Consider the following 26,174-nt stretch of genomic DNA (forward strand, 5'->3'; position numbering starts at 1 on the left):
TAGTAATAAACTCTGGGAGGTTCCCTGATGGCCCAAATCCTATAAAATGTAAAATCTAGTAAGATTACTCGTCCTGATCCATATTTTCGTCGTCGTCGTTGTCTTCATCCTCTTCATCTTCATCATCCTCGTCTTGACTTGCTTCCTCATCTAATACGACCGGTCAGCAAAAGTAACAACAAGCCTGTTATTCGATTGGAATACTAACATTTGACCCTGGGGGTGTATAACCGAGGAATCATCTCATAGGCCACAAAATGTCTCCAATCTGTGCCCGTGTATTGCAACGTCCCCCCAGTCACTCGTTCAACCCCAGCATCCACATCTTCGTCCTTCGTTTTCGCAGTAGGCTTGAAGTTTATCTCCTCCAGGATGTGGTGCCCGTTGACAGGATACCATATCTGCTGCATGCTACCCAATTTGATGTGTCGAAGGTTGAGGTTAGGTATGTTTAGCAGTTTTTTCAGCACCTGTGCAAACAGAATCTGTCTGTTTTCCAGCACCTGGCTTTGATCAAGGGTGCGGTCCTCAGACAACAGTTTGATTCTCCATAGTTCGAGATTCTGGACTGTGTCGGCGAACCTGGCAATGAGTCGCACGAGCTCGTCGACGGTAAAGGATGTCATGCCCAAGCTAATGTTTTGCAACCGAGGGAATTTTATTGGGGCATTTAGCTGTGCGAGATCGCTAGTTTGTCCATTGAGAGATGGGGATTTGGCTTCTTTTTGGGATTCCGTTTCAGATGTTGATTCTTCCGTCGTGAGCCAGTCATACAGGTTTCTGAGGCTATTTCGAGCATCGTATGAGCTAGCATTGTGCCTTCCGTTGATGCGGAGCTCCTCCAGTCCATCGCAGTGTCGTAGGAACTTGGTCAAGCTATGCCGTTGATACGGTTGATCGTCATTGCCAATACCATTCGAGTTCGCTTCGAGAGTTAGGTGCAGCCTTTTAAGACCGTGGAGAACAGGAATGATGGAGGCCTCGAAATCTGGATGCATATGAAAAGCAGAGTCATAAAGCGGGTGACCTTGTCTCTCCATGACTTCAATGGCCTTGGGACGGGCATTTGCCGTTCCTAGCGCATGGATAATGCCCTTGAACATTTGGTCGACAAAGCCATACTCCATTGGGCCCCGGTTGAAGATTGCATGATTCGTAGGCCGAACGCTGGTTTCCTTCAACATGGTTTGGGTGCCGTAGCTCAACCAGTGAGCGTGAGGCCCATCGCGAGATCTCCTGTTAGAGTTGAAGTCACGGACAACCACCGTCTCTAGGTTTGGCAAGTTACCGAAAGCCTCGGCCAAGTACTTGGGAACCAGCCCGAGTGACCAGAGCGACTCCTGCTCGACCAAGCGCTGTGCAAACATGCGCGCTTTCTCCCCGCCCATCGAAGGGGTGGTGTGCATGCCAAGCTGGTCAAGGCCGAAATGTACGTGGCGCAAGTGTCTGGCCAGACGGCTTTTGGAGATATCTACGAGGGCTCTGAGGCTGAACTCGGAGATCATGAACTGCTTGCGGGTGAAGAACTCTGTGGTGAAGCTGTAGTAGAGGGCCTCTTCGACGGATTTGCAGGTGATGCGGAGGTTGCACAGCTCGGGGGTGGTGAGATGCCATGTTATCCTGTCGAGGATCTCTGCTGGGATTTGGAGGAGACGGCAGGACTGGACGTTTTGGCTGGTGGCCATGTCTGCGGGTTGTTGAGACATAGTGGCCACTGCCAATTGGTATCAAAAACGAAGGGGATGAAGTTAGGAAAAGGGGCGACCAGAGTGTAGATGTAAACAAACAGCTATTGACTGGGCCGTGGACAGCCGCAGCTGAAGACGGGAGCGTAGTGTGCTGGTGCTAGAGCTAAGGATTATAGTGGCTGATGGGGTATATGAGATATTGATGCTCTTTGGTGAAATAACGGGAGAAGGAATGAAAGTAGATGATGGATTGAAAAAGTTGGGAATGAAGAGGAGACAGGGGAGATGTTGATTGATGTGTGGTGTTTATATAGGTACATGAACAACAAAGAGCTGAACATTCATTTTCCAGATCCCTGAACTGATTTGATGTTCTTAGGCCAGCTGCTGCCTGCTGTTCAATTTCAGTCTCCACCGCCGTCTGTCGCCCGATTGGCCGGTTTCACCATTTCCCGTCGTGGCAGCTGTACGACCAACAAATTGATCCAAATCATTAGTAGCTAGCGATAAAAGCAAACAACAGAGGTAGATGTCGGAAGAAAATTAATATATTCAGTGATAGTACTCGATGTTTGAAGAAGCCATTGGTGATGAGAGATGTTTGAACAAACATAAAATTGGAGATGAATGAGCTCTACATGTACCTACTTGCTGTATGACGCTTCCACCTATACATGTAGTAGATGTCGCTGGGCTGTGACATGCAGTTTGCCAACTCGGAATGCTTTACATGTACCAAACTTTCTATTTTGCCATTGCCATAACAATACCAAGAAAGACCGACATACACCGTGAGTCAATGCCAAACTATCCCAGTGAATGGCGGATTCATATGACCACTGCTTGGAAAGTAACTTTGGTCTGCGGGAAAAATTGAGGGCGTTCACAATGTCCAATTCACCGAGCGAACAGGTACTTACCTATGCAATAACCCTTATTTCTCCTTATCAGAAGCATAAAAATGAGAAGAAGTAGGTAAGTGGAGATAGGGTGAATAGAGAAAAAAGTATGGGATTCTGAAGAATTTGCATTCTCAGTCCCAATTCCAAAGGTAGCCGGCCCTCGAGTGTCTTGTCGAGCATTATTCAGCTCATGCTCGAGTATAATTCATATCCCTTTTTTTTAACACTTCATATTGAACATGTAGTTGAAGCTTCGGGGGCGCCCACATATATCCCGAATGTAGGATGCAAAAATGGCCCGGCATTGGTATGTACACTCACTAAGTTTACACCGATGGAAATATAAGGCGGCATCTAGTTTAGCTGATAGCAAATGTCGAATGCTATACCGTGGCCACCACTAGACAAATTTATGGTAGAATAAATTCTTGCCTCACATTAAAAAAACTTTTCCCAAGATCGGCATTATATTTCAGTGAAAAATTCGCATATAGGTGAAAAATTCTCATGTAGGTGAAAAACTATCAGATAGGTGGCTTGCAATACTGTCCTCGTCAATTATAAAAAGGCCATGGTCGACCCTCTCTTTTCCCACACCCTCTCTTTTCCCACACAACTCACACTTCCACACAACTCACACTCGTCCATTACTCACCATCGACTGTCGAAGCAAGATAATCACCATGAAGGTCTCTTCAATCCTGCCACTTCTCAGCCTTGGGCTCTCTGTCCTAGCTCGGAATATCCCCCATTATATTGAAGACCCTCAAAACTTCTACGTTAGCGGCGTCGTTAAAGAGGCCGGCAAAGATGATGAGTTTATTCCGTCAAGACCCGCTGCGAGCAACGACGTCACCTTCTCTTGGTGCAGTGATTACAACCAGAACGCCACTTGTTCTCAGATGAAGCTCAAGCACAGCTGGTGTTGTAGGTGCCCTTTGTCCGCTTTCTTTGAACTCTCTAGCTTTGCTAACTGTGGGCTGGTAGATGACCTGGGTGCTTTGGACCCTGTTATTACGAAACAGTTGGAGGGTGTTGGCGCATCTAATGGTAGATGCATGATGTTTCGGTAGGTTAACATTAAGTTTGTTGTTTCCACCTATCATTTATACCTATAGCTCTTCATCTCTCCCCTCAAGTATCATCAGTCACCATTAACCTGCCATTCGACCAAATGAAAGGCGCAACTCTGACACACTCACAGAAACAATGAATGCAAGGGCGAACACACGGCCATGTTTGTTGGCGAACATCTGTGGACCAGGTTTCTGTGCCCCATGAGCCACGTGAAATGGCACAAACAGGCAGCGTCAGTTCGCTGCTGTGCTGGTAACCCAGCGGATCCGTGGTGCGATAAGAAGATCAGGAGCCCGGAAGGATGTGTCGCGCCACCTTAAGCGTCGATTAAATGGATGGATTCAGCTGGGCTTTGGGCAGATTTTATGAAAGCCTCTATGCTGTACGGATTGTTCTTGTTGGCAGGTGGGAGGTGTTGAGTCAGGTGTGGCCACTCGTGACCCTCTGGTCCAACCCACGCCTTCCTACTTGACGGCAGTCCGTTTTTTGTTGTTTGTTTTCTTCCTTCTTATTGCTAGATAGCTTCACTTAGATCAATTGATGACTATTGCTCTAGTCCTTTGTTAGGAGGTTAGTGGTGATGCTCGTTGTTAGTTTGGGGACATCTACATGTACCTTAGTACATGTAGGTAGACTCGTATACAGTACCAATAGGTATCTAACATGTATCACCGACTTTGAGCAATGGATGTTGATAACAGTACGGAATACAACGAATGTTGATTCGATACTATCTCCATCCAAACAAAGCCATTGGCCAATTGAATCCCCTTGCTGATCCAGACTGAGCACATGCGTAACATGAATGATTCGACTGACGATATCAAGAGATTGACCGCTGCAGCTGTTAGTCATCCCAGCTCTCGCATCCCCATAAATCCAGGCAGCAGGGCCACTGAGATCCCGGCTCTCGGCCAGCCACGTGATGCCGCGTTCTTCTCGCGCGCCTGCTGAGCGAGATCTAGGCGCGCTGGTGCCTGGAAAGCCCGCTGTAAAGCCTCCCCAGAGCCACAACAGCTAGGGAGCTCCAGCGCTAACCAGCCCCGGCCGTAGTGGGACAGCTGCGCAACTTCTAGCGGCTGGGCTCCACTAAAAGCTAGGCAGCTCCGGGCCAATTTGCGCCTGTACCTGAGAAATCCGTCCCAACCCGAGCTAATCTGCAGACTATTAAAAAGGGCGTCGATTATCAGCTTCAGCCCCGAGCATCAAGCTGCTCAACTTTCATCTTTTCTTCTTCTTTTCTTGCCATTGAAAGCGCAATTGAATCTTGTTGACGCGTCTTTTTAATCTCTCTGCTTCTCTGCATTGAACCAAGTATTGCACAGCACAGCATTCACCTTTTCATCTCTTCTATTACAAAAGCCGCTAGCAGGAAGCTGGCCATTAGTGGTACTCCTTCCTCTTCTTTCCAACTCCTCCTCAAATCCAACATCACCACCAGCCATCATGCCTCGAAGAAAGGCTGCCCCTGCGGCTCCTGCTGCTCCCGCAGTGCCGCCGCTGGACGGATGCGTCATTGCCATCAGCGGCAAGTTTGACAACTCCAAGCATACCCAAGCCTCTCTCGAGCAGCTCATCAAATCCCTGGGCGGAAGCGTCACCAAGACCGTCGCCAAAAGCACAACCCATGTTGTCTGCAGTGAAGATGATTACAACAACAACACGGCAAAGGTCGCTGCCGGCAAGGCCAAAGACTTGCCTGTAGTCAGCCCAGCCTGGATCTTTGAGTCCGAGAAGGAGAATAAGACAATCGACCCACAGACCCATGTCTGGGGCAGCGACAAGTCTGCCGGCCCACAAACCAATGGCAAAAAGAGACCCATCATGGTGTCCAAGAGCGACGATGACGAAGAGCCCGAGACCAAAAAGGCCAAAACCACAAAGGCCGCAAAAGGAGCAAAGGGCAAGGCTAAAGCTGCCGACCCTGAGCCCGAGTCCGAAGAGAAAGAAGCAAGCCAGGTGGCAGAGGGCCAATTCATTAAGAAGAAGGATTTCACAATTCCAGTAGACGAGCATTGCCCGCTGGTCCACACCGTGGTATACATTGACCCTGATTCTGGCCTGATCTACGATGCTTCCCTCAACCAGACGAATGCATCCAACAATAACAACAAGTTTTACCGCGTCCAGGTGAGTTTGAGTCCAGCTCGTGTCTATTGACCACATACTGATCCGCGTCTGCCCAGGTTGTATTTGACGCCAAAGCAAACCAATACAAGACATGGACTCGGTGGGGCCGTGTCGGAGAAACCGGCCAAAGTGCCATTCTCGGCAACGGCACATCAGCGGATGCAATCAAGAACTTTGAAAAGAAGTTTAAAGACAAGTCTGGCCTGTCTTGGGACAACAGGGGCGATAATCCAAAGCCAGGAAAGTATGCCTTTGTTGAGCGAAGCTACAATCCAGACGACGAGGACGAGGACGATGCCAACAAGGCCGACGACAAGGCCGACGACAAGGCCGGTGTGAAAAAAGAAGACGATGAAGAGGTCAAGATTGCGGATTGCACTCTTGAACCCCAAGTCAAGTCTCTTATGGAGCTCATCTTCAACCAGCAGTATTTCCAGGCCACTATGACTGCCCTGAATTACGATGCGAACAAGCTCCCTCTAGGAAAACTGAGCAAAACGACCATTACTCGCGGTTTCCAACAGCTCAAGGATCTCGCGGCCTTGATGGACGATGCCTCTCTTGCGGCCAGCAAGTGGAACACTACCGTTGCTAATGCCACGGAAATGCTTTCCAACATGTATTACTCCATCATTCCTCACGCATTTGGTCGCAACCGTCCTCCTATTATCCGAGACAATGCCCTGCTCAAGAAGGAGATTGAGCTGCTGGAAAGCTTGTCAGACATGAAGGATGCTGCAGACATTATGAAGATTGACCGCAAATCAACAGACACAGTCCATCCCCTCGATAAGCAGTTCCAGAGCTTGGGTCTCAACGAAATGACCGTACTAGACAAGGAGAGCACTGAATTCCAGTATCTGGAAGACTACCTTCACGGCTCCAAGGGAGAGAGCCACGGTCATACCTACAAGGTCCAGGACATTTTCCGAATCGAACGACAAGGAGAAAACATCCGCTTCGACGACTATGTCGAGAAGAGCAAGATCGGCGCCAACCGCCGTCTTCTCTGGCACGGCTCGCGCGCTACAAATTTCGGTGGTATCCTTAGTCAGGGTCTGCGAATCGCGCCGCCAGAAGCCCCCGTCTCTGGTTACATGTTTGGCAAAGGTATCTACCTGGCTGACATGTCATCCAAGTCGGCCAACTACTGCTGCTCGTACATCTCCGGAGGCCAGGCACTTCTGCTTCTCTGCGAAGCCAAGCTGGGTGATCCTATGCAGCAATTGACCAATGCGAGCTACAACGCCGACACTTCTGCAAAGTCGCAAGGCATGGAAAGTACCTGGGGTATGGGTATGACAGCGCCGCCCAAGTGGAAGGACGCTGGAGAGGTGCATGAGAGCCTCAAGGGCATTCAGATTGTGAGTCGATTCCTTCTTCCTATTTTCTCTTCTTTCTCTATTTATTCCATACTCCATGCTCCACGTATACCAAAGTATGAGCATCAGTTGCTAACATGAGCAATAGCCCGACGTTTCCCACAAGCCCTGTGCCACCAACGTAGACGGCGCATATCTCATGTACAACGAGTACATCTGCTACGATGTCTCGCAGGTAAAGCTGCGCTATCTCTTGCGTGTTCAGATGTAAACAGAAAGTCGAACTTCACGTAGTATTGTAAAATTTTCTTCATATCTTCTATGATGGGATGACTGGGTGTAATGATGGAAACACTTTTCGGTCCACAAGGGGGCCATTGGAGTTCTGGGGTGCGGCTTCTGTGTAAAAATAGCTTGCAAAATTGTGTTTTAAGTATTGCTGATGACTAGACGAATAAACTGACTATTTCGTAACCTGCCGTTTCCCCCCCTCATACTACAGCTTTCATTCTGATCTGTGAGATGCCTATACTTAATCACCGAGAGGATATGCGTGCAAAATCTGCCCGTAATACAACTCGGCATCCTTGGACGCGAGAAAGATGAAGCTGGGAGCAATCTCGCTCGGCTGACCAGGCCTTCCAATCCCGGATTTCTTTCCAAAACCTTCCATCTGTTCCGCAGGGCGCGAGGCAGGCTGAAGAGGTGTATGAACAGGGCCAGGAGCTACAGCGTTGACGCGGATACCCTTGGGCATGAGCTGTTTCGCGAGCGACTGTGTAAACGAAGTTATGGCGCCCTTTGTAGATGCGTAGTCTACCATTGCAGCTGTGCCTCTGAATGCAACAGTGGAAGTTGTGTTGATGATACTGCCGCCTTTCTCCATATGCGGCACAGCATACTTTGTAACAGCAAACATCTGCAAAATATTACTCCTAAAAGTACTCTCCACCACATCAAGATCAATCTCCGTAATGTCCTCGCACATGACCTGCTTCGAGGCGTTGTTGACGAGGACGTGCAGCGCACCGAATTTTTGCATGTGCTGCTCAACGGCTTTGCGGCACGTCTCGTTGTCCATGAGGTTTCCTGGGATGAGGAGGCATTGCTTGCCCTCTTTTTCGACCATTTTCTTGGTTTCTTGGGCGTCTTGTTCTTCTTCGGGGAGGTAGACTATCGTTACGTCTGAGCCTTCCCGGGCGAAGAGGACTGCGACGGAGCGGCCTATGCCGGAGCTGTGAAATAAAATTGTTGGGTGCTTTATTCTTTTTACGGTTGAGTTTAGACGGTATTGTTTATTACTTACTCTCCGCCAGTGATTAAAGCTTTGTTGCCTTTGAGTTTTCCAGCTGCTAGATATTCTTGATGTTCATGCTTTCCTTCCAAAGCGGTTGCTTCACTGGTTGGCTTCATATCTTTCTCCAAGCTAATGTCAATGTCAGTCGGACATTCTTTGTTAATCAGTTTTTTAACAAGATAATTTACCCGGGAAGGTCCTGTCTTTGGGCTTCCTCGACGGGCTTGAAGCTACCAGATTCTGTGCGAGACATTGTGTGAAATTTGATCCTTGAAATTGCTGAAGTAGTGTTTGGTGCAGGGTATTTGCGGATGGCGACGCAGTATAATTGGCGTTGAGGAATAAAGTGTCTGAAAGAGACGCGGGCAGCGGCACTGAACATGATTTCGGGTTTAAAGAATTGCATACACCTATCGCAAGCGCTTTTATCCTTTCTATATTAATTCGCTGTGTTGGGTATCTTACAGGGTTGCGTTTCCGTGATGTCATTTACTGTGGCCGGACATGGTGATTTTCAAATGACATCAATGTTGGCGAATCCTGGATGTCAATGATGCTTTCAATTGTTCTTGCCCCACCGACATATAAAGGTTAACAATTTTAGAAAAACGATTCTGCTGTAAGATGTCAGACTTGTTTCATCGACACCTTGAGCTTAATGTGTCTCTATTGATCGTCTGCGCTAAATTGAAGTTTAATCCTCTTCTTACATGGTGGATGTGTATTAGCGCAAGAATTCGACATGATTGGACATGGCGAATTACAGCCGATTCCCACACCTTAAAATTCTCTATTAAATAGCATGAAGGTAAGAAAAGACCAATGAAATAATAGAAAGACCGACAGGGATCAAGCGGAAATGCCGAGAAGTATGCCCGTCGACTTCTAACTAGATGCCGGGCCATTAGAAACAAATACTGCGATGATCGCAGCGTAGGCAGCAGTGACAACCATCATCTCTAGGTTAGATGCCCTCAACAATACTGATACCAGACATGCAAACACCACGATACAGATTGAAATAATGACAATTTGGATGCTCTTCCTTGAATCATATGACAGGGCAATAAGAGGAGCTATCAAAAAGATAGCCGTGACTATCCCTATAATGACTCGAGAAACTATCTCTGAAATTAGTGTGGCATTCTGGGAAGACGATGCCTGATTCATTCCGAAAGGACTGGCGTTCTCAACGTTATTCTGAGACGATTTAGATATCCGCGAATATCGAAACCACCGTAAAAGTTGATGAATGGAACGCTGTAAGGGGTCTTGTCGAGTACGAGGTGTCTGATCTACCCTCAGGAGTCTTGTTTTATACATTTCATATAAGGTAATGTCTGTCCTGAGACTGCATTGTTTTTCATCATCAAGGAGCGCGAATGTATCCATAGACATAATCGTATTAAAAGCAATCAACGCCTCATCTTACTCAAGATTAATAAGATGCATTGGAATTTGAGAAATTATACATACCATACTGCTTTAATGATTGACGGAGTTGCTGTATAAGCTCCTTTGAAACTGCTTGGACAGTAGAAGGTAGTGTTTCATCCCTTTTACAATGCCTCAACCCCAGCCTATCTGTCGAGGATGGCTCCACGTTCAAGCTGAGGCCAAGTTGATAGATGAGATGATCTATTTCGGCAACCTCGGCCTCAAGATACCGCAAATTCAGTAAGTGTGAAGTCTTGAAGCGACGGAAGCCATGTAGCGTAAGGTTGCTGTCGGCTGTGCTAGCCTGCCAGTGGTTGGGGAACTGTTCGCTCAGGCTTTGACTGGGTTGAATGGGCTCCATAGGCCTGCTGTGAGTTAATAAGCGTGCAGATTGATAAGCTTAGCCCACATATATTGATGTACCTGAAAATCGGTTTAATGATCCTTTAGCCTTGAGTGTAACGTTTCTGTTCCGAACGTCTCTGTGGATGAAGCTTTGTTGCAGTCTAAGAATTCAACAAGTTTAAAATTGGGTAGAAAGCAGATGTACGCAACGATAAATTTCAATTGAGTGTCAAAATATTGTACAGCAATCTGCCTTGAATCCCTCTGCAATGGAGGACCCCAGCTCCTGAATTATTTAGTGCCCCAAGTCGCCTCACTATCTGGCTCAACGCGAGGCTCACAGCCGGAGAGACAAATAGTATCGGTACACGTTTTATAAGCGATATGTAAGATCAGCTCTTGACTCGTTTGGTGCCCAAACTGCCTTATCATCTGGCATAATACGAGGATCTCGGCCTAAGAGACAAATAGTATTCGCACACGTTGTGCAAGCGATATGCGAAATCAGCTGCCGAGTTGTTTGGTACCCAAGCTGCCTTACCATCTGGCGCAGCGCGAGGCTCAAGGCCTGAGAGACAAATGGTGTTCGCACACGTTTTATGAACATGCAGTGCCTCTTCACAATTACCCCTCTAACATTGAACCTGCCTGCACAAATGCAACAGCATGCATGAACTAACGCCCAACCCGGAAACCCGACAAAGTAGACGAGAGCTGAGCCTCATGCTACTGATGGATACATATAAGTGACCGATACAATCTAGTAATATCGTCAATTAATATATCGTGCAGCCAAGATTCTTTTGCACAATCGTCATCCAATTATCAGAGAAATATCATGTCGGATCCCAATAACTACACCATTGGGTGGATCAGCGCCATCGAAATCGAGTACATTGCTGCGCAAGCATTTCTCGACGAGCGACATAAAGGGCCAAGACAGGTCCATAAGAACGATGAGAATTGCTATACGCTGGGCAGAATTGGTAACCACAACGTGGTAATAACAGTTCTGCCTCGAGGAGACAATGGCGTGGCTGCAGCAGCAATGGCGGCAAAGGATATGATGCACACCTTTCCTAACGTCAGGGTATGTCTGATGGTCGGTATTGGTGGCGGCGCACCTAGCAAAAGACATGACATACGTCTTGGAGATGTTGTTGTCAGTATTCCCACATTTTCCGAAAGGAGTGGTAACCTGGGTGGTGTGGTTCAGTATGATTATGGGAGAACGATTCAGAAGAGGTGCTTTCAAGGCGCGAGATACTTGAATCAACCGGACAAAGCTTTGCGTAATGCGGCCAATGGGCTCAGCGCAAAGTTTAAGAGCGAGGGGAATAATATCGACACAGTCATCAACGCCATCCTCGAGAAAAATGAAAAGCTACGAAAAGAATACAGTCGACCAGATCCAGACTCCGATAAACTCTATTCAAGCGACCCTGTCCAAATATCAGGCACTGATGAGAATCTTGCATCAGAACTAATACAACGACCTAAAAGGTCTGAGAAGGAAGACAATCCGGCAATTCACTACGGGCTGATTGCTTCGGCCGATGGCTTCATGGAAGACGCTCAGATTCGAGATATACTCGCAGAGGAACTCGACGTCTTGTGCTTTGAAATGGAAGCTGCAGGATTGATGAACAGCTTCCCGTGCCTAGTAATTCGCGGCATTTGCGATTACTCGGATAGGCACTGGTTCAAGGAGTGGCGAGGCTATGCAGCCATGACCGCAGCAGCATATGCAAAGGCACTCCTTGAAATGGTGCCAGCGCGAGAAGTCAACACAATGCAAACTATTAGTGGTAAGTGGTCTCCTAAACTACACAAAAGGTACATGCTAATAGAAGCAGATCTTGTCCCGCCTGACCTTATGGAGAGAGCAAGAAACTTCATCGCACCGCTTTGGGGTAGCAATAAGAAAGATGCCGTTCCTGTGTCTGGTATGTCTTTTTCTATTATATACAGTAACATCTTTGAATAAACGCTGACATCTGGATCCTAGTAATAGCGGAGCCTAAAGAGGCTCAGACAAAGGACAGAAGCAAAGATCAACCCTACCAGATGCTCCCAACTCAACCAGCCATAGAGCAACCATCAACTTTGGGAGGTGTTGACCCCGAGGAGACTCGGTCAAAGGACAATGGCAAAGACCAGCTCTACCAGATGTCCCCAACTCAACCAGCCGTAGCCCAGTCACCGATTATGGGAGGCGTTGAGTTCAAGGAGACTCTGGGAAGGGACAGAGGCATATGGCAGGACCACCATATGCCCCCAAATCAAAAAGCGACAATGCCACCGGCTACTAATGGCTTCACTAGCGGCCAGACTGAGATTAAGCATGTGTACATTGCAGTGATGGGAGTCACTGGCGCTGGGAAGAGCTCTCTCATCTCCCTGTGTACTGGCAAAAATGTTAAGATCGGCCATAACTTGGAGTCATGTGAGTATACAGTCATCATTCTAGTCTTTGGACAGACTAATTAACAACATTGACTGCCAGGTACTGCCGATGTCGAGGATGTCGAATTCATGCTCAACGACCACGTCTGTGTCCACCTCATTGACACACCAGGCTTTGACGATACAAGCCGCTCTGATGTAGAGGTGCTGCAAAACATCGCTCTCTGGCTTAAAGAGTCGTTCGAACAGGGTACCAAGCTTAGCGGCATCATCTATCTGCACCGCATCATTGATGTCCGCATGGCTGGCTCTACACTCCGCAACCTATCGATGTTCAAGAAGCTATGCGGTGAAGAGGCATATTCGTCAGTCGTCCTGGCCACCAGTATGTGGACCCAGGTCGATGAGGCTACAGGTGCGCAGCGCGAGCGGGAACTCATTGAGACGAAGAAGTTTTGGGGCTACATGCATGACAAAGGCAGCAAAATCTTCCGTCTGAACCAGACGCGCGAAAGCTGCCTCGGAATCATCAAGTATATCCTCTCCTTGGGCTCAACCACCCTTCTTGAGCTGCAAGACGAGATCGTCAACCAAGGTCGCCAAATTGAGGATACTGAGGCCGGCGTACAACTTAACGAAGATATTATCCACGAGCGCGAGAAGCACCAAGCTGAGCTGGTAGCCCTGAAGGCGCAGATGCAGGAGGAGATGGCAGAGCACGATGCTGAGCTGCAACGCGCTTTGAGGGAGGAGTACGATGAGCTCAAAGAGAACATTCGCCGCAGTGTTGAGGAGCAGGCCAAGCTCAAGCAGGACCTCAAAGATGTTCACGAACGCAAAGAGCGCGAGTTGTTCGAGCTCAAGAAGCAGATGGAGGCTGAGCGCAAGAAGTATGATGAGAACCAGAAGCGGCAAGCCGAGGAGGACGCCAGGCGCGTGAAAGCTTGGGCAGAGCATCGTCAGACGCCACTTCACCTTGCGGTCCAGGACGGAAAAGCAGATCTGGTTGAGTCGCTTCTTATGCAAGGAGACAATATTGAAGCTCAAGATATAAACGGCAGAACACCACTTCACCTTGCAGTTGTCAAAGGAAACCTGGATATGGCCAAGTTGCTACTTGACCGAGGAGCGAATATCGAGGCTAAGAAAGACGAAGGCCGAACACCACTCTTCAATGCAATTTGCAACGGAAATGAAGAGATGGCCAAGTTGCTACTTACTCGAGGAGCTGACATTGAAGCTCCGGAATTTGAGAATTGGACAGCTCTTCATGTTATGGCTGCTAATGGAAGGAAAGAAATGGTTAAATTTCTTCTTGACCATGGAGCTAATATTGAGCCTACAACAAATGTCGGCGGTACACCACTCGGTCTTGCCGTTGAGAAAAACCAAGAAGATGTGGCTAAGCTGCTGCTCAATCGAGGAGCTGATATTGACATGAAGCAGAGAAAAGGCGCTTGGACAATGCTTCATCTTATGGTTGACTTTGGAACGGCAGACATGGTCAACTTTCTTCTTGACCATGGAGCTAACATTGAAGCCAAGCTGGACAACGGCTGCACACCATTTGGCGTTGCAATTGAGAGAGGCAAAGAAGATATGGCTAAGCTGCTGCTTAATCGAGGAGCTGATATTAACATGGAGCAGAGAAAAGATTCTAATACGAGTCTTCACCTTATGGTCGAACTTGGGAAGACAGACATGGTTAAGTTTCTTCTTGACCATGGAGCTAATATTGAAGCCAAGAACGATATCAGCAATACGCCACTTGGTCTCGCAGTTGAGCTTGGGAAAATCAACATAGCTAACATACTGCTGAATCGAGGCGCTAACATTAAAGCTCGTCAGCGAAAAGATGGTGTTACGAGTCTTCATCTTATGGCTGAATTTGGAAAGTTGGATATGGTTGAGTTTCTTCTTGACCATGGAGCTGATATTGAGGCCAAGTCGAAGAAGGGCCATACACCGCTTAGCTACGCAAGGGACTTTAAAAAAGTGGATGTGATCGAGCTGCTGCTTGATCACGGAGCCAGGGCTTAAGCTATAGTTCGATAGAAGATCTTAAACACATATACATACATAGAGAGTTTATTAGGCCAAATGACTTGTGTCCTTAGCAGGGCAATTGTTTGCAATTTATATAATTGCTTCTTAAGCTCCGTCTTTTTTTTTTCGCCATAGCCCTTCTAGTATTACGTCTATCCCCACGCCCTTCGTCATATACCACATCGATTCTACGGGTTCTCTTTGTGAGACCAAACGTGTAGGGTCGGCTGGGGCCAAGGCGCTTAGAAATACATTATCACAGCTCAAGGGGACTGCCTTGGGGCGTTTCAGTGCAATTATGTCAATTAATTCACAATAGAATATTAATTAAGCTGTTACCATTTCCCCTAGCCTACCATAACAAAGGATCATATGGCTGATCTGTCGCACACACAAAGAGGCCTTCCCTCCTTCCAGAGCCTTCTCTCTTGGCGAGTCATAATCCAACCTCCGATACATATCCATTAGGAATGCTAATAACCTTAAAATGAGCATTCTTAGCACAGAAATCAAGCAAATGTCTAGTTCTGAGCAGGTTTTGTCTATGAAACCGATTAGCAATGCTTGGCCCCATCGTTAACAGAGTCGATGTCAATTGCAAATACCTCCCAAATATCAGCAACCAGATATGTAACTTGACCGGCAGCAGGTAGCTCGTAGATGGCCGTAGCAGCGACAAAATTCAGCCACGTGTAATTGGCATGCCCCGTTTCGTACTTGACCCTCACGATGCCCCGGTGGCCACCTGCTTGGCCGTCGTCATTTTCCAGCTGTGTCCCAAAAAGTTGCAGGTAAATCAATGCGCCGTCGTCAGTTTGTACATTTAAGCGTGCGTCAGGATGGTAGAACCCCTGGGCATCATATGACCCGTAGTCGGCGCCAAACGATAGGACCTTTCCAGTAACACTTGGTCCGCTGACAGTGCCCCCAGTTATCGGAATCGTTACTTGCTGGCCGAGCCCAACATCTCCAGCGTCCAAGGCTGATCCGAGTGTCACGTTCACAAGGCCAAGGTAGTTCAGAGATGGCTTGCCAAGAGCTTGACCTGCGACTGTTCCGGCACAGGCAAGGAAGTAGGTGATATAGTCGGCGGTTCTCATCTTGGGTTGATATGGGCGATGTGATTCGTGAGCCAGGTTGGGAGTCTGTGATAAGTTGTCAGGTTGAGAATGTCCAACTCTGTGTATATGTCGAGCATCGACTTGACATTATATAGCCGGATTATGGCATTCGGCATCTCCTTGTTTCTTCTCCTTTTCCATTTTTCGTCTTCTCCTGGGAGTCGGAGTTGGAATTTATAATGAATTAGCAATCAAAGATGAATAGACCAATGGTTGTTAAACAATCTTGCGGTATGGTATGAAATAATGGAGTGACAGCGGATTTCGCTACTTCCGAGAATCTGACAGTCTTTCTCTTTGGAACAAATATTTCGTATAATAGAGCGAGCACTTACTAAGCGGAAGCTGGAAAACACGGAGTTGATGCAGGTGAGAATTCAATAACCCTGCAGACGGCCGGGGGAACGAGGGCGGAGTCCGCCAGCTGGATGAAGAGGCGGAGAGTTATAATATACGAAACTTGCTCTGGCGGATTTGTGACCGGCTGCTTTAACTCTCCTTTTAGCGGACTCATCTCTTGTTCTGTGGCATCATAATCGCACCCATGCGGAATAAAATGAACTGAGCCATTTACACTTCTCATAATCTGTCTTGGAACGTTGCTTTATTTTGACAAATACTAAGAACATGATGTATCAATTAAATTGGCCCATTCACAAACCAGCCAATTCGACTCTATAGCCTTGATTACAATCCGGCAGCGAGCGTGTGTCCTCCGTCAACCACAACCCTCTGTCCATTAACAAACTGATTTGAGGCGAGGAACATCACTGCCTGTGCCATGTCTTCATCCTTTCCCGGGCGATTAGCAGGAATCTTACCCTCATACTTGCTCTTGTCCAATTGGCTCTTCTGGCCTTCGTCGCTCCCCTCTGTAGTCATCTCACTAGGGAAAATCCCCGGTGCAATGCTGTTGACGCGGATCTTGAGTCCGGCAGCGGCGAAATCTGCCGCCATCATGCGAGTGAGGTGCTCTGTTGCTCCCTTGGAGACGTTGTAGCTGAAATGGTGCTGGCTCGTCTTGACCAGGCCAGAGATGGAGCTGATGTTGATGACGGTGGATGACCATCCGGAATGAGTCTCGGTCGAGGTTTGGAGCAGTGGCAGCAACGCGGTAGTGGTAAAGTAGACGGCCGCGACGTTGGTTCGGTACACGTTGAGCCAGTCGTCAAAAGTCGCCTTCTCGCTTTCAAAGAGCGACTTCTTGAGATCCTCGGCCGAGTCCGCCTCGGCGGTGGTGAACGTCTCGCCACTGATGCCGGCGTTGTTGACCAGGATGCAGATGCACTTTTCGCGCGACTTGATCTCGTCGACGAGCGACTTGATGCCCTCCTTGGAATTGATATCTGCCTGGATGGGGATGATTTCCCCAGGAGCATTCTTGCCATGGGTCGACGCGGCGGTATCGAGCTTCTCCTTGGTGCGGCCGCAGATGTAGACTTTGGCGCCATTGGCAGCGAGGGCTTGGGCGGCCATGAGCCCAATCCCGGAGCCACCTCCTGTAGAACAGGTCAGGTTATTTGATTCATCCCGAGGTATGGTTATGGACGCGGTCTAGGGGAGACAAACCGGTGACAAGAGCTACCTTGCCGGTGAGGTCAAAAAGTGTCTGTCCCTTGAGAGATTCGGTGCTCGCCATGGTGAATTTTGATATTCCTGTTTTAATTATAAACTGCTCAATAATTCAATGTCTGTCACTCCAATGTTTCAAACAAAGCTAATTTCAACAGACAAAACCACAGTTTCCAGCGCTTAAATATTAATTTCATTTCTCACAACCTACTTATACGTTCACTGAGCGTCAGATATGTATGTTTGTCGCCAGAGAGACGTCATCGATTTAAGGACATGGGTAAAGGTGGGCACCTGGCACTTGAGTGGCGACGCGAGCTGCAGCAATTACACCTCAGAGATATCATGACTACTATTTCATTACGTTGGAATGGTGCAATGGCTCCGGCCTGCATCTGACAATTCGTCAAGTTTGCGCGCGCTAGTGCAGCCTTTGAGAGCATTATACGGTCACTCATATTCCCATGACTACAGGTTTCCGTGCTATCCCAACCACCACATCTCGTCAATTTCGAGTAGTCATAAAAAATGGATGACGGCTCTGCCATGAAGTTTAACCCATGCTGACTGGCTAATGCATCATCACGGCGAAAATCGTGTGGTTGGTGTTGCAAGGCGCAGCTCCGGTACATGTTATTTTAGTTCACATGTGAATAAGGCATATATATATGTACTCAATGCATCTAATTTTTAGGTAGGAATAAACAAACATACAGGTATTTCATTGAAGGGCGATAGTAGTAACCGAGATAAGGAATTGCTCAACTCAACTGCGAACATGCAGCAAGTCGTTCATCAGTGTATATGCGTCCGCTTGTCGGGAGATCTTAAACCATTCCACTTCTCGTGTCAATCCATGACTAAGGTGAATAACTTTTTTTTTGCTATCCAATCCTATACTCTGTAGTTCATTTAAAGCATTGCGACATATATACATCCTATGTACAACCGTAGTCCATCTACAGCCTACAAGAAGATCCAATCAAATTTTTTTTTTTTCCTTTTTGAAAGGGCTCAAACTCCAAATGAGCTTCACTCCATTCACATCATACTCCTTATGACGAAACGAAGCGGAAGCCAGCAGCAGCAGACTCCGTAGCCACGTTGTTGATGAGCGATCCATCAGCAGCCAGCCCAACCCACAGCTTGTTGCTACCAGCCTTGATAGTGTACACGCCAGAGGCAGCACCAATCTTCTGGCGGATGGTGAAGACCTCCCAGGAAGAAGCAGTAGCACGAGCAGCCTGCAGGGCAAAGTTGCCAGACTGGTCGGCCGTGACATACTGGTTGTTGCTAGTGAGCTTGAGGGTGCCGGCGTTGGGAGTGTATGCGCTGACGAAGACGCCGGCGTTGGCCTGGCTACCGGAGGCAACGAGGTTGGAGGAAGCGCTGTTGGGAACAACCCACTGGCCGGTCGTGGCGGACTGGATCTTGAAGTTGCCATAGGGGTTCTGGGGGAAGTTGGTGCCGCAGATGGGCCGGCCGCTGGGGTTAGGACGAGTGCCGATGAAGAAGAGTTCGTTGGTGAAGGTGTTTCCAGATCCTATTGAGATAGTTAGTTTTGACATTTCCAGCTTGTTTCGTTATCTACAGGTATGGAACTTACCCCAGGTGGTGAGGTTGGCACTCCAAGCAGCGGCGGTCTGAGGGTTGGCGTTGGAGTAAGCGGCAATCATAACGCATCGCCTAGGAGGATTGAAATGTCAGCAAGATATAACAAAGCATGCATGTGTTTGCGTCAACATACCAGTCATCAGCAATAGTTGGGTCGACAATCTCGTTCTGGGCATAAGACCAAACGTTGTTAACCCACTGGGTGTCGTACAGGACCTCGTTGATGGGGGTGATGGGAAGCATCTGGATGGCGGCAATCTCGCTCTTCTGGTTGCCCCAGAACAGCCAGGCACCGGACTGCCAGTCCTCAACATTGCCCATGGTGACCAGGTTTCGGACCGCAGGCTCGGGGTAGGGGTTGTTGGGGTCGGTCTGGCTCTGCTGGGGGTACAAGTGCCAGTAGACCTGGGCACCCTGCTGCTCGGTGGCGACGAGAAGCTTGGCGTAGTTGACGTAGTCCTGAGACAGAGCGACAGTGGCCCAAAGGAGAGCACCGTAGTAGCCGTTGACAGCTTCACCGGTAGACTCCTGGTCACGGCTGCCGGCTCCGTTGGCGATACCAGAGGCCCAGGAGTGGCCGGCGAACCAATCACGGCATCGGGTGACGGGGAAGTAGGGGTCCTGGGGAGATGGGTTGATGATGTCTCGTGCGAACCAGTTGATAAAGTCCTTGTGCTGGGCCAACCAGGTGGCGTCGTACTTGGCAATGACGGCAGCAACAGTGAGGAAGTATCCGTAGTGGAAGTGGTGGTCGTTGTAATAACCGTTACCAAAGTCGATACCCGAGTTCGTAGCACCGGCCTTATCAATGACACCACCCCAAGAGGTCTCGTAAGCGGGAGAAGCTCCGGTAGTAGGCTGGAACCAGTTGTTGAAAGAGGCCTTGAGGTAGTTGGTGACTTGAGGGATCAGGTCAGTACGGCCAACAGCCTCACTGTGAGCATAAGAGTTAGTAAGTCCGCATCATAAGAGTAAAGAGGTGAGTGATCTTACGCAATGAGGGCAAGACGGGCAGTTGCGGCAAGGCTGCCACCCCAGTAGTAGAACTCGTTGGGAACGGGAGCGTTGGCGACGTTGAGCTGGCCAATCTCGTACTGGAGACCCTGGATAACAGAAGCGCTGCAAGAAGAGTCAAGGGCACGAGGAGGGTTCCAGGTAATGCTGCTGAGCTGGTACAGGAGCTTCCACTGGTTGCCGAGGGTAGGGTACATCCATCCCTTGGTGGTGAGGTAGCCCAGAGACGAGGTCGGGGGCGAGTTGGGGCTCTGCAGAGACAGACGGTGGTGAGGCCAGGTCAGCATCAGCAGCTGGCTGCCATCACCAACGGTGTTGTAGTTGAAGATGAGAGTACCAGTGGTGGTGGTGAAGCTGTAGTCCAAGCCAACGCCGGTCGGGTAGACGGTGTAGTGCTGGTCAAGGAGAGTCTTGTGGCTGGCCTGGACGAGTCTGACCACACGAAGGACGCCGTTGTAAGTGCCGCTGGCCTTGATAGTGCCCTGAGCACCGTTGGTTGCGGTGGCAGTCAGGGTGATGGAAGACAGAGCGTAAATCACGTAGGAGGTGCCGGTAGTGTCAACAACAGTGAACGAAGTTCCGGTAACAGTGGCTTTGCGTTCTTTGTTAGTCTCACACACAATTTCCCATTCTCATCAAACATGTTCAACTCACCACTCTGGCCGTTGGCAAGGTTCTGGCCGTTGAAGGAAGCGATGCCGCCGTTTCGCGAAGTCAGAAGAGGCGTGGCAGCCTGGTACTGAAGGGTGATGTAAGGAGATCCAGGGATCAGGGGAGAGGTCATGGACGCGCCGCCCTGGAAGTACTGCACAGTCACCGAGTGCGTGTCAAAGGCCGTGGCCTTGTGGTTGGCAAAGTTGCCCGAGTGCTCGACAAAGCCGGCGCGCCAGTCATTTTGCGTGGGCTGCTTGATCGACGTGCCGTCGAATTGGCGGCTGTTGCTGACGCCAAAGTTGATGCCGAGGCCGTCAAGCTGCGACTCGTACGGGAAAGGACCCGAGGCGGTGCCATTGCCGGGAGTGGCGGCATAGGAAGCCCACCAGGAGTTGGTTGGGAACTACATGAAGCCAAAGTAAGTTTCTAGATATATACGCGCCACTTCAATACTGTGTTTTTCATACCGGAGGCTTCAGTCCAGCGAAGAAGGAGGACACAGGAGCTCCATCAGCGCCAGTGGCAGTGGTTCCACCAGAAATGCCGGATGGGTTGCTGGTCGCGATAGGGGCGAAGATACCACGTCCGGCAATGTTTTGGAGCTTTCCGCTGTTTGGCAGAGCCGCAACGCCAATCGCCGAGGCGATGACGAGGTTCACAAGAGAAGCCAGCATCCTTGAAGCTCGAGCGAAGAGATACTAAGGAGGAGACCGCTGTGCTTGACCACACCTGGAGGGAATATCGCCAAGAGATGCGAGGGCGAAGCAGCCTCCTTATACTTGTTCTTGTCAACGACGAAGATGAGAATTGCCATTGCGTCACTCGACAATGTCCATTCTCTTGCCCCAATGGCCCCGTAACCACCCCCCTCCCCCAGCGGAATCTCGCTCCGATCTAGGTCCAACCCCGGCGGTAATTGAAGCTGCGTTGCTGCCCTCTCGGCGGTATTTGGCATCGTGGGAATGGGGCCGGGGCCCGGCCATTTTGGAGCCGCGAAGGGTTGGCTTATACCACTCTAGCAGAGGCAAAGCTTCCGGGGTATAATATTTGGCGCACACACAGGTTAAACCTGCTCACGGCAGAGCTACGACTCTGTTTACGAGAGCAAGTCGGATGCGGTATGGTGTTTGATAATATCCACTTCGCCGATGATTCCGATCAATCTGATGTTTGCTTCCTTTGCCAAGATCGGGGGGCGTGGCATGGTCCAAGGCACTCAGCATCGGACCGAACTGTGGAAGACGTCAAAACCGTTGATTAATTCGCAAGCCTCTGCATGATGATATACTATCAGGGCGGCGAGATGCATTTCCATCAATGACATCGACCGAAAGATGGTGTTGATTATTGATGAGAGGCAGCGAAGCCATGGTGTCTATTTCTCTTTCTGTTCTGTTTGATCCTTTGCAAGAGATCTCTGTTTTCTTCGTTCCAACATCTCCATAGTCCTTGAAGCTACCGCAAGGGGCTTTTCTAATCCTAGCCAAGCTCATCTAACTCCCGAGGTCACGCGTCGCAGTAACGAAGAGGCGTGGGGTTTAGCTCTCACATGCTGGTTCTACTACAGGCCGGCCTCGTCAACACTTGCGAGTATTATGGAGACCCCCCTCAAGCTTGAATTAGAGAAAAAGTAAGCTTGCGGCTACTAGTTTCCTAGAACCTCCATCTCGCTCGTTTTTCCCCCTTTGGCGCTTCTCTGCCTTGTGAATGAAAAGAAGAAAACTTGAGCGACTTGCGCGCCAACAAAGCCACGAAGTTATCCAATTGCCTAAATAGGAAACCCCCCGGCTCGGGACGGTGGGCCTGGCATTTCTGGAAGACAGGGTTGGTGGCTCGATCTATTTGCCCTAGGGCTCAACTGTGCTGTAACCATATGACAGAGGTCATCATTTTAAATTGCTGGGGATGTTTCACGTCCATGGTGAGACGTTATGCAGCGGGCGAAAATCATGCTGCGTACATGTAATCTCAGCGCACATGTGTACATGTCTATATGGGAAGCTTCCTCCTTCTCCCTATTCACCAACAGCTTCAAGGGAAGAAGCGAGTTACCGAGTTACGAGTAATCAGGAAAATGGATACAGTGTATGGTTCGGCGTTTATGGTCAAAGACGGACAAGTCGTCGTGATTAGGTGAAGCGGGCAAGGCTCGGCTCTTTTACCCTCTTCCCCCACAATCCATTGACCTTGTCAGTGCGGAGAGAGTAGGCCGCACAGCACCGCGCATTTCGGCTCCGCATCTCCCCGCATTCAGTCATACCCGAGTAGTCGGGACTTGAACATGACAGGATTGGCCTGGAAATGCGGGAGAGCACGCTTGAGCCGGTGGCTTTTGATGGTCTCGAAACTTGTGTATACATGAGACACCTCGAGCTTAAGGTAGTTCAATTAAAAGCATTAGGCCTAAGTGCATTCATCAAGCAAGAAACACGCGATAGTCTTACAAAGTCACCTCATCCTCGAGCTCTCCCTATTCTGAAGCTTCCTTGAAGCTCAACGGTAACGTGCTTTGTGCATAACAGCCTTAATGACCGGGGAGTCGCGGCATTTAACCGCCATCGTCGCCCAGTTATGAGAAAAAAATTGCCAGTGGTATCGGCCGCTCCAGTATTAATGCCGCGACGCTAACATTTTTGCATCATTCCCCAAGGCCAGGGGGGTCTGAATACCCGTCGGTAATAGGTTGTGGCCGTGCTCCGTATCTTGTGATGCCTCCCCCACAAGCAGGGGGGAAAAACTCAAAGTCTACCAATAAGAAGGGACATGGTACTTGCTCGATGCTTGTTCAACATGGAGATGAATCCTCCAACGCCGTTGCTACTACCTCTCACTAGCCCTGGATGTTGAAGGAATCTGATTAGCTGACAAGGCAGATCCGGAGTACGGAAAGACGGCAGGCATTATATCGGCCCAAGCGCAAATACTAGCAGCGCGTTGTCACTCTGAGACAGCGCGTGGAAGGCCGCCTTGGCCAGTCAGGTTCCTGAAAATCGCGGGAAATCTTGTCGGCTTCGGGTTAGGCTTGGCACGAGAGGCCCTCGTAGCGTAGAGAGTTGGGAGCTGATGCGCGGGGCCAGGCCCCCGGCTGGTATATTGAAAGGGCCGAATTGGTATGGGGATGGACTGCTCGCATACGGGCCTACTTAGTCTTGGATGTAAATGGCGATGATTTGCTCTATAAGGGAGATTCATTGGCCGGACGAGTGTGGTTGAGCACGTGGGAAAGGGGAGCAATTATTTGTCTTGGAGGGCTTGGCTATTGCTCATTGTGCCCTATTCTGCAACGATATGCTGGAGGTGTACAGGAGATGGCTATTGTTGTCACGAAATTAAATGACATGGCGAAACGAAACGAGACGAGTCATTGAACATCGGCCGCAAGCGAACAGCGTTACATACCTATCTCGAAGCGGCTCTTCTTTACACGAAAACTTGCTGGACGGGGAGAATCCCCCTTTATCCCCGAACTATCACCATTGCATGCCTCGAGTGATATGTGAGGCTATCCCCATGAGCTTCGTGTTGACAATACGAGTTCGCCGCAATCAGCCCAGAGACGTTCCATCGCACGCAATTATGCGGCAGCCTATACGTATATCGAAAGAGCGTAGACTGGTAAGGTAAGGTGATATCGAAGGAAGTGGCAGGACTCCTCAATGATTCCAAAGGATGGGTATAGACATTGACTAAACCAGCTACCACAGCTTATTAACTCTCTCATACTGATGATAAATATAGAGTCTACACTCCTAAATGACGGGGAATGGAGATGGCAACTGATAGAACGTTATAGAAGCATGAACTTATTTTGCTCGTTTCCACTTTTGGAATGATCTCTTGATCGGGCCGTAAGCTTTGAGGAGACGAGATGTCAGTTGAGGTGGCAGTGTCAGCTCCTTTGAGATAGTTGCACTTTTTAATCACGCATGAGTACCCTACAGTCGCCAGTGAATGAGGAATTAGTATAATGATGAGCTCATGTGCTGCTTCGTGGAGATACTCGATAGTGTCTCTTCTCTCAGGATGATCACAGTCGTTGTCTACTATCCATTGGTAACATGAACACTTAGGACTATGCCAATATCGGCCACAGCAATATGTTAAGCTGAGTGAGTAAGGGCTAAACATTGAAGAGGACGAAGATGGTGTAAGAGGGATGTAGGAATGTAAGAGCGGCCAGCGTTAGTCATTGCGTATCGCTGAAAGCCACAGCCGGGACAGCCACACAAATTATATGTAGATTCCTCATGATAACTGGAGCTGTCACTCTAACCAGTCAAGGCACCTGGTAATCTGCCCAACCGGACGGACACTTTGTATGCAGGAACGATTCTTGGCACGAGTCGGCAGTTGGAGCATCTGGCTGTAGTAAGGAATCGGTTATTGGTGGAATCGGTTATTCGGTTGCGGTACTGTTGGTATAAAGTTTCCCGGCCTAACTGTATGCAAAGTAGTGCCATCAAAGCAAGCCAGACACATTTGGAATTGGACTGTGGCTGTTGCTCGGGACGCATAACTGCTGGCCGAGAAAATTGCCACTTTGGCATGACAGAAAAAGCCAAGATAAGATCAAATTAGAGCAAAGGACACGGCGTGACGCCCCGTGGGAGAACAAAGGAGCAGGCGTCACGCCAAATTAAGCTTCCAGGAGCAAGGCAGATCTGCGCTGCATGAGTCGCCTGGATCTAACGGTCGAGGTGCCGATATTCCAGAGATCCATCCTCGCTAAGCAACGGCTTCGGTCAAAGATGGGGACTAAAATGAAACCGTTCCTATCAAGATCGACGATCTGTCACCTCGCATTCTATCTATCACCTCGCATTTTATGCCAGCAACAGGAAACTAGCCTCAATTTGCGAGATACCAGGTCGATGTAAGACGATAATACGGCAAGCAGGTCCGTGCGATGACGTCTCTTTCACAACTGCCGGTATCAGAATCGGGTTTGGGCTGGGACGAGGATTGCGTTGCACAGCCCGACACGTCAAAAAAGAATAAGAAAAAAAAAAAAGCTCGCATGAATTTGGCAAACGCGAGCGCGAACGGGGCCGGGGGTGCAGATTTTGGCTCACCGGACTTGACTCGGGGAGCGAGTGGGACCGGACCGGAGATTTTGGAGACGAAGATGCCGGAGATGCCGGACGGGCGACACGGACACGGTCATGCGGTGAGATGGACAGCTCTGACGCTGATGAATTGTAGGCAGGAGTTTGCGAAGATATTATTGATATTTTTCTAGAACAATTGTGTCTCCGTTTTGCAGGTTTGGGCGCATTTGTCTGCTGCTGCTCACCGAATGATGCCTGTATTAGACGGCATCTCCAACTGCATTGCGCAGCATAGCCACAAGACAGACAAGTTCCTGAGTCGCGCAGAACTTCTAGACGGCATCAACCACGTCTGCTCAAACTACATCCAGTATAGCCCCCGGAAAACGAATGCCAACCGCGTATTCTGCATTAAACTAACGCTCCTTTTCCCCAAGCGCAGCCGTTAAATGTCGCTGATAATGACGTAGGGCGGAATTACAGGCACTTGAAGAGGTTATC

The 26,174-nt window shown here is 49.1% G+C and overlaps 8 protein-coding genes across 8 annotated transcripts; 3 read left to right on the top strand and 5 right to left on the bottom strand.

The window, feature by feature from the left end:
* Positions 1–64: 64 nt before the first annotated feature.
* T069G_00252 (uncharacterized protein) lies at positions 65–1,706 on the bottom strand (the record flags this gene model as incomplete). Its single annotated transcript, XM_056167462.1, has 2 exons — positions 65–150; positions 209–1,706. The coding sequence occupies 2 exons, from the start codon at positions 1,704–1,706 to the stop codon at positions 65–67; spliced, it is 1,584 nt and encodes a 527-aa protein (XP_056032778.1).
* Positions 1,707–3,273: 1,567 nt separating this feature from the next.
* On the top strand, positions 3,274–3,987 carry T069G_00253 (uncharacterized protein; the record flags this gene model as incomplete). The annotated part of the gene is made up of 3 exons (XM_056167463.1): positions 3,274–3,517; positions 3,578–3,659; positions 3,795–3,987. 3 exons carry the CDS (start codon positions 3,274–3,276, stop codon positions 3,985–3,987), a joined length of 519 nt encoding a protein of 172 aa, XP_056032779.1.
* A 1,126-nt stretch (positions 3,988–5,113) lies between these two features.
* T069G_00254 (poly(ADP-ribose) polymerase catalytic domain-containing protein) lies at positions 5,114–7,390 on the top strand (the record flags this gene model as incomplete). Its single annotated transcript, XM_056167464.1, has 3 exons — positions 5,114–5,797; positions 5,854–7,161; positions 7,268–7,390. The coding sequence occupies 3 exons, from the start codon at positions 5,114–5,116 to the stop codon at positions 7,388–7,390; spliced, it is 2,115 nt and encodes a 704-aa protein (XP_056032780.1).
* Positions 7,391–7,651: 261 nt separating this feature from the next.
* Positions 7,652–8,669, bottom strand: T069G_00255 (enoyl-(Acyl carrier protein) reductase domain-containing protein; the record flags this gene model as incomplete). The annotated part of the gene is made up of 3 exons (XM_056167465.1): positions 7,652–8,354; positions 8,426–8,545; positions 8,605–8,669. The coding sequence occupies 3 exons, from the start codon at positions 8,667–8,669 to the stop codon at positions 7,652–7,654; spliced, it is 888 nt and encodes a 295-aa protein (XP_056032781.1).
* A 2,367-nt stretch (positions 8,670–11,036) lies between these two features.
* T069G_00256 (ankyrin repeats (3 copies) domain-containing protein) lies at positions 11,037–14,644 on the top strand (the record flags this gene model as incomplete). The annotated part of the gene is made up of 3 exons (XM_056167466.1): positions 11,037–12,144; positions 12,213–12,644; positions 12,705–14,644. 3 exons carry the CDS (start codon positions 11,037–11,039, stop codon positions 14,642–14,644), a joined length of 3,480 nt encoding a protein of 1,159 aa, XP_056032782.1.
* Positions 14,645–15,204: 560 nt separating this feature from the next.
* On the bottom strand, positions 15,205–15,750 carry T069G_00257 (uncharacterized protein; the record flags this gene model as incomplete). The annotated part of the gene is made up of 1 exon (XM_056167467.1): positions 15,205–15,750. The coding sequence occupies one exon, from the start codon at positions 15,748–15,750 to the stop codon at positions 15,205–15,207; it is 546 nt and encodes a 181-aa protein (XP_056032783.1).
* A 708-nt stretch (positions 15,751–16,458) lies between these two features.
* Positions 16,459–17,410, bottom strand: T069G_00258 (enoyl-(Acyl carrier protein) reductase domain-containing protein; the record flags this gene model as incomplete). The annotated part of the gene is made up of 2 exons (XM_056167468.1): positions 16,459–17,270; positions 17,341–17,410. 2 exons carry the CDS (start codon positions 17,408–17,410, stop codon positions 16,459–16,461), a joined length of 882 nt encoding a protein of 293 aa, XP_056032784.1.
* A 988-nt stretch (positions 17,411–18,398) lies between these two features.
* T069G_00259 (glycosyl hydrolase family 81 domain-containing protein) lies at positions 18,399–21,299 on the bottom strand (the record flags this gene model as incomplete). The annotated part of the gene is made up of 6 exons (XM_056167469.1): positions 18,399–18,886; positions 18,950–19,029; positions 19,091–19,891; positions 19,951–20,563; positions 20,626–21,028; positions 21,093–21,299. 6 exons carry the CDS (start codon positions 21,297–21,299, stop codon positions 18,399–18,401), a joined length of 2,592 nt encoding a protein of 863 aa, XP_056032785.1.
* Between the last annotated feature and the right edge of the window lie 4,875 nt (positions 21,300–26,174).

Source organism: Trichoderma breve, chromosome 1, assembly GCF_028502605.1.
Source record: "Trichoderma breve strain T069 chromosome 1, whole genome shotgun sequence".
In the NCBI taxonomy this organism is placed as follows: domain Eukaryota; kingdom Fungi; phylum Ascomycota; class Sordariomycetes; order Hypocreales; family Hypocreaceae; genus Trichoderma; species Trichoderma breve.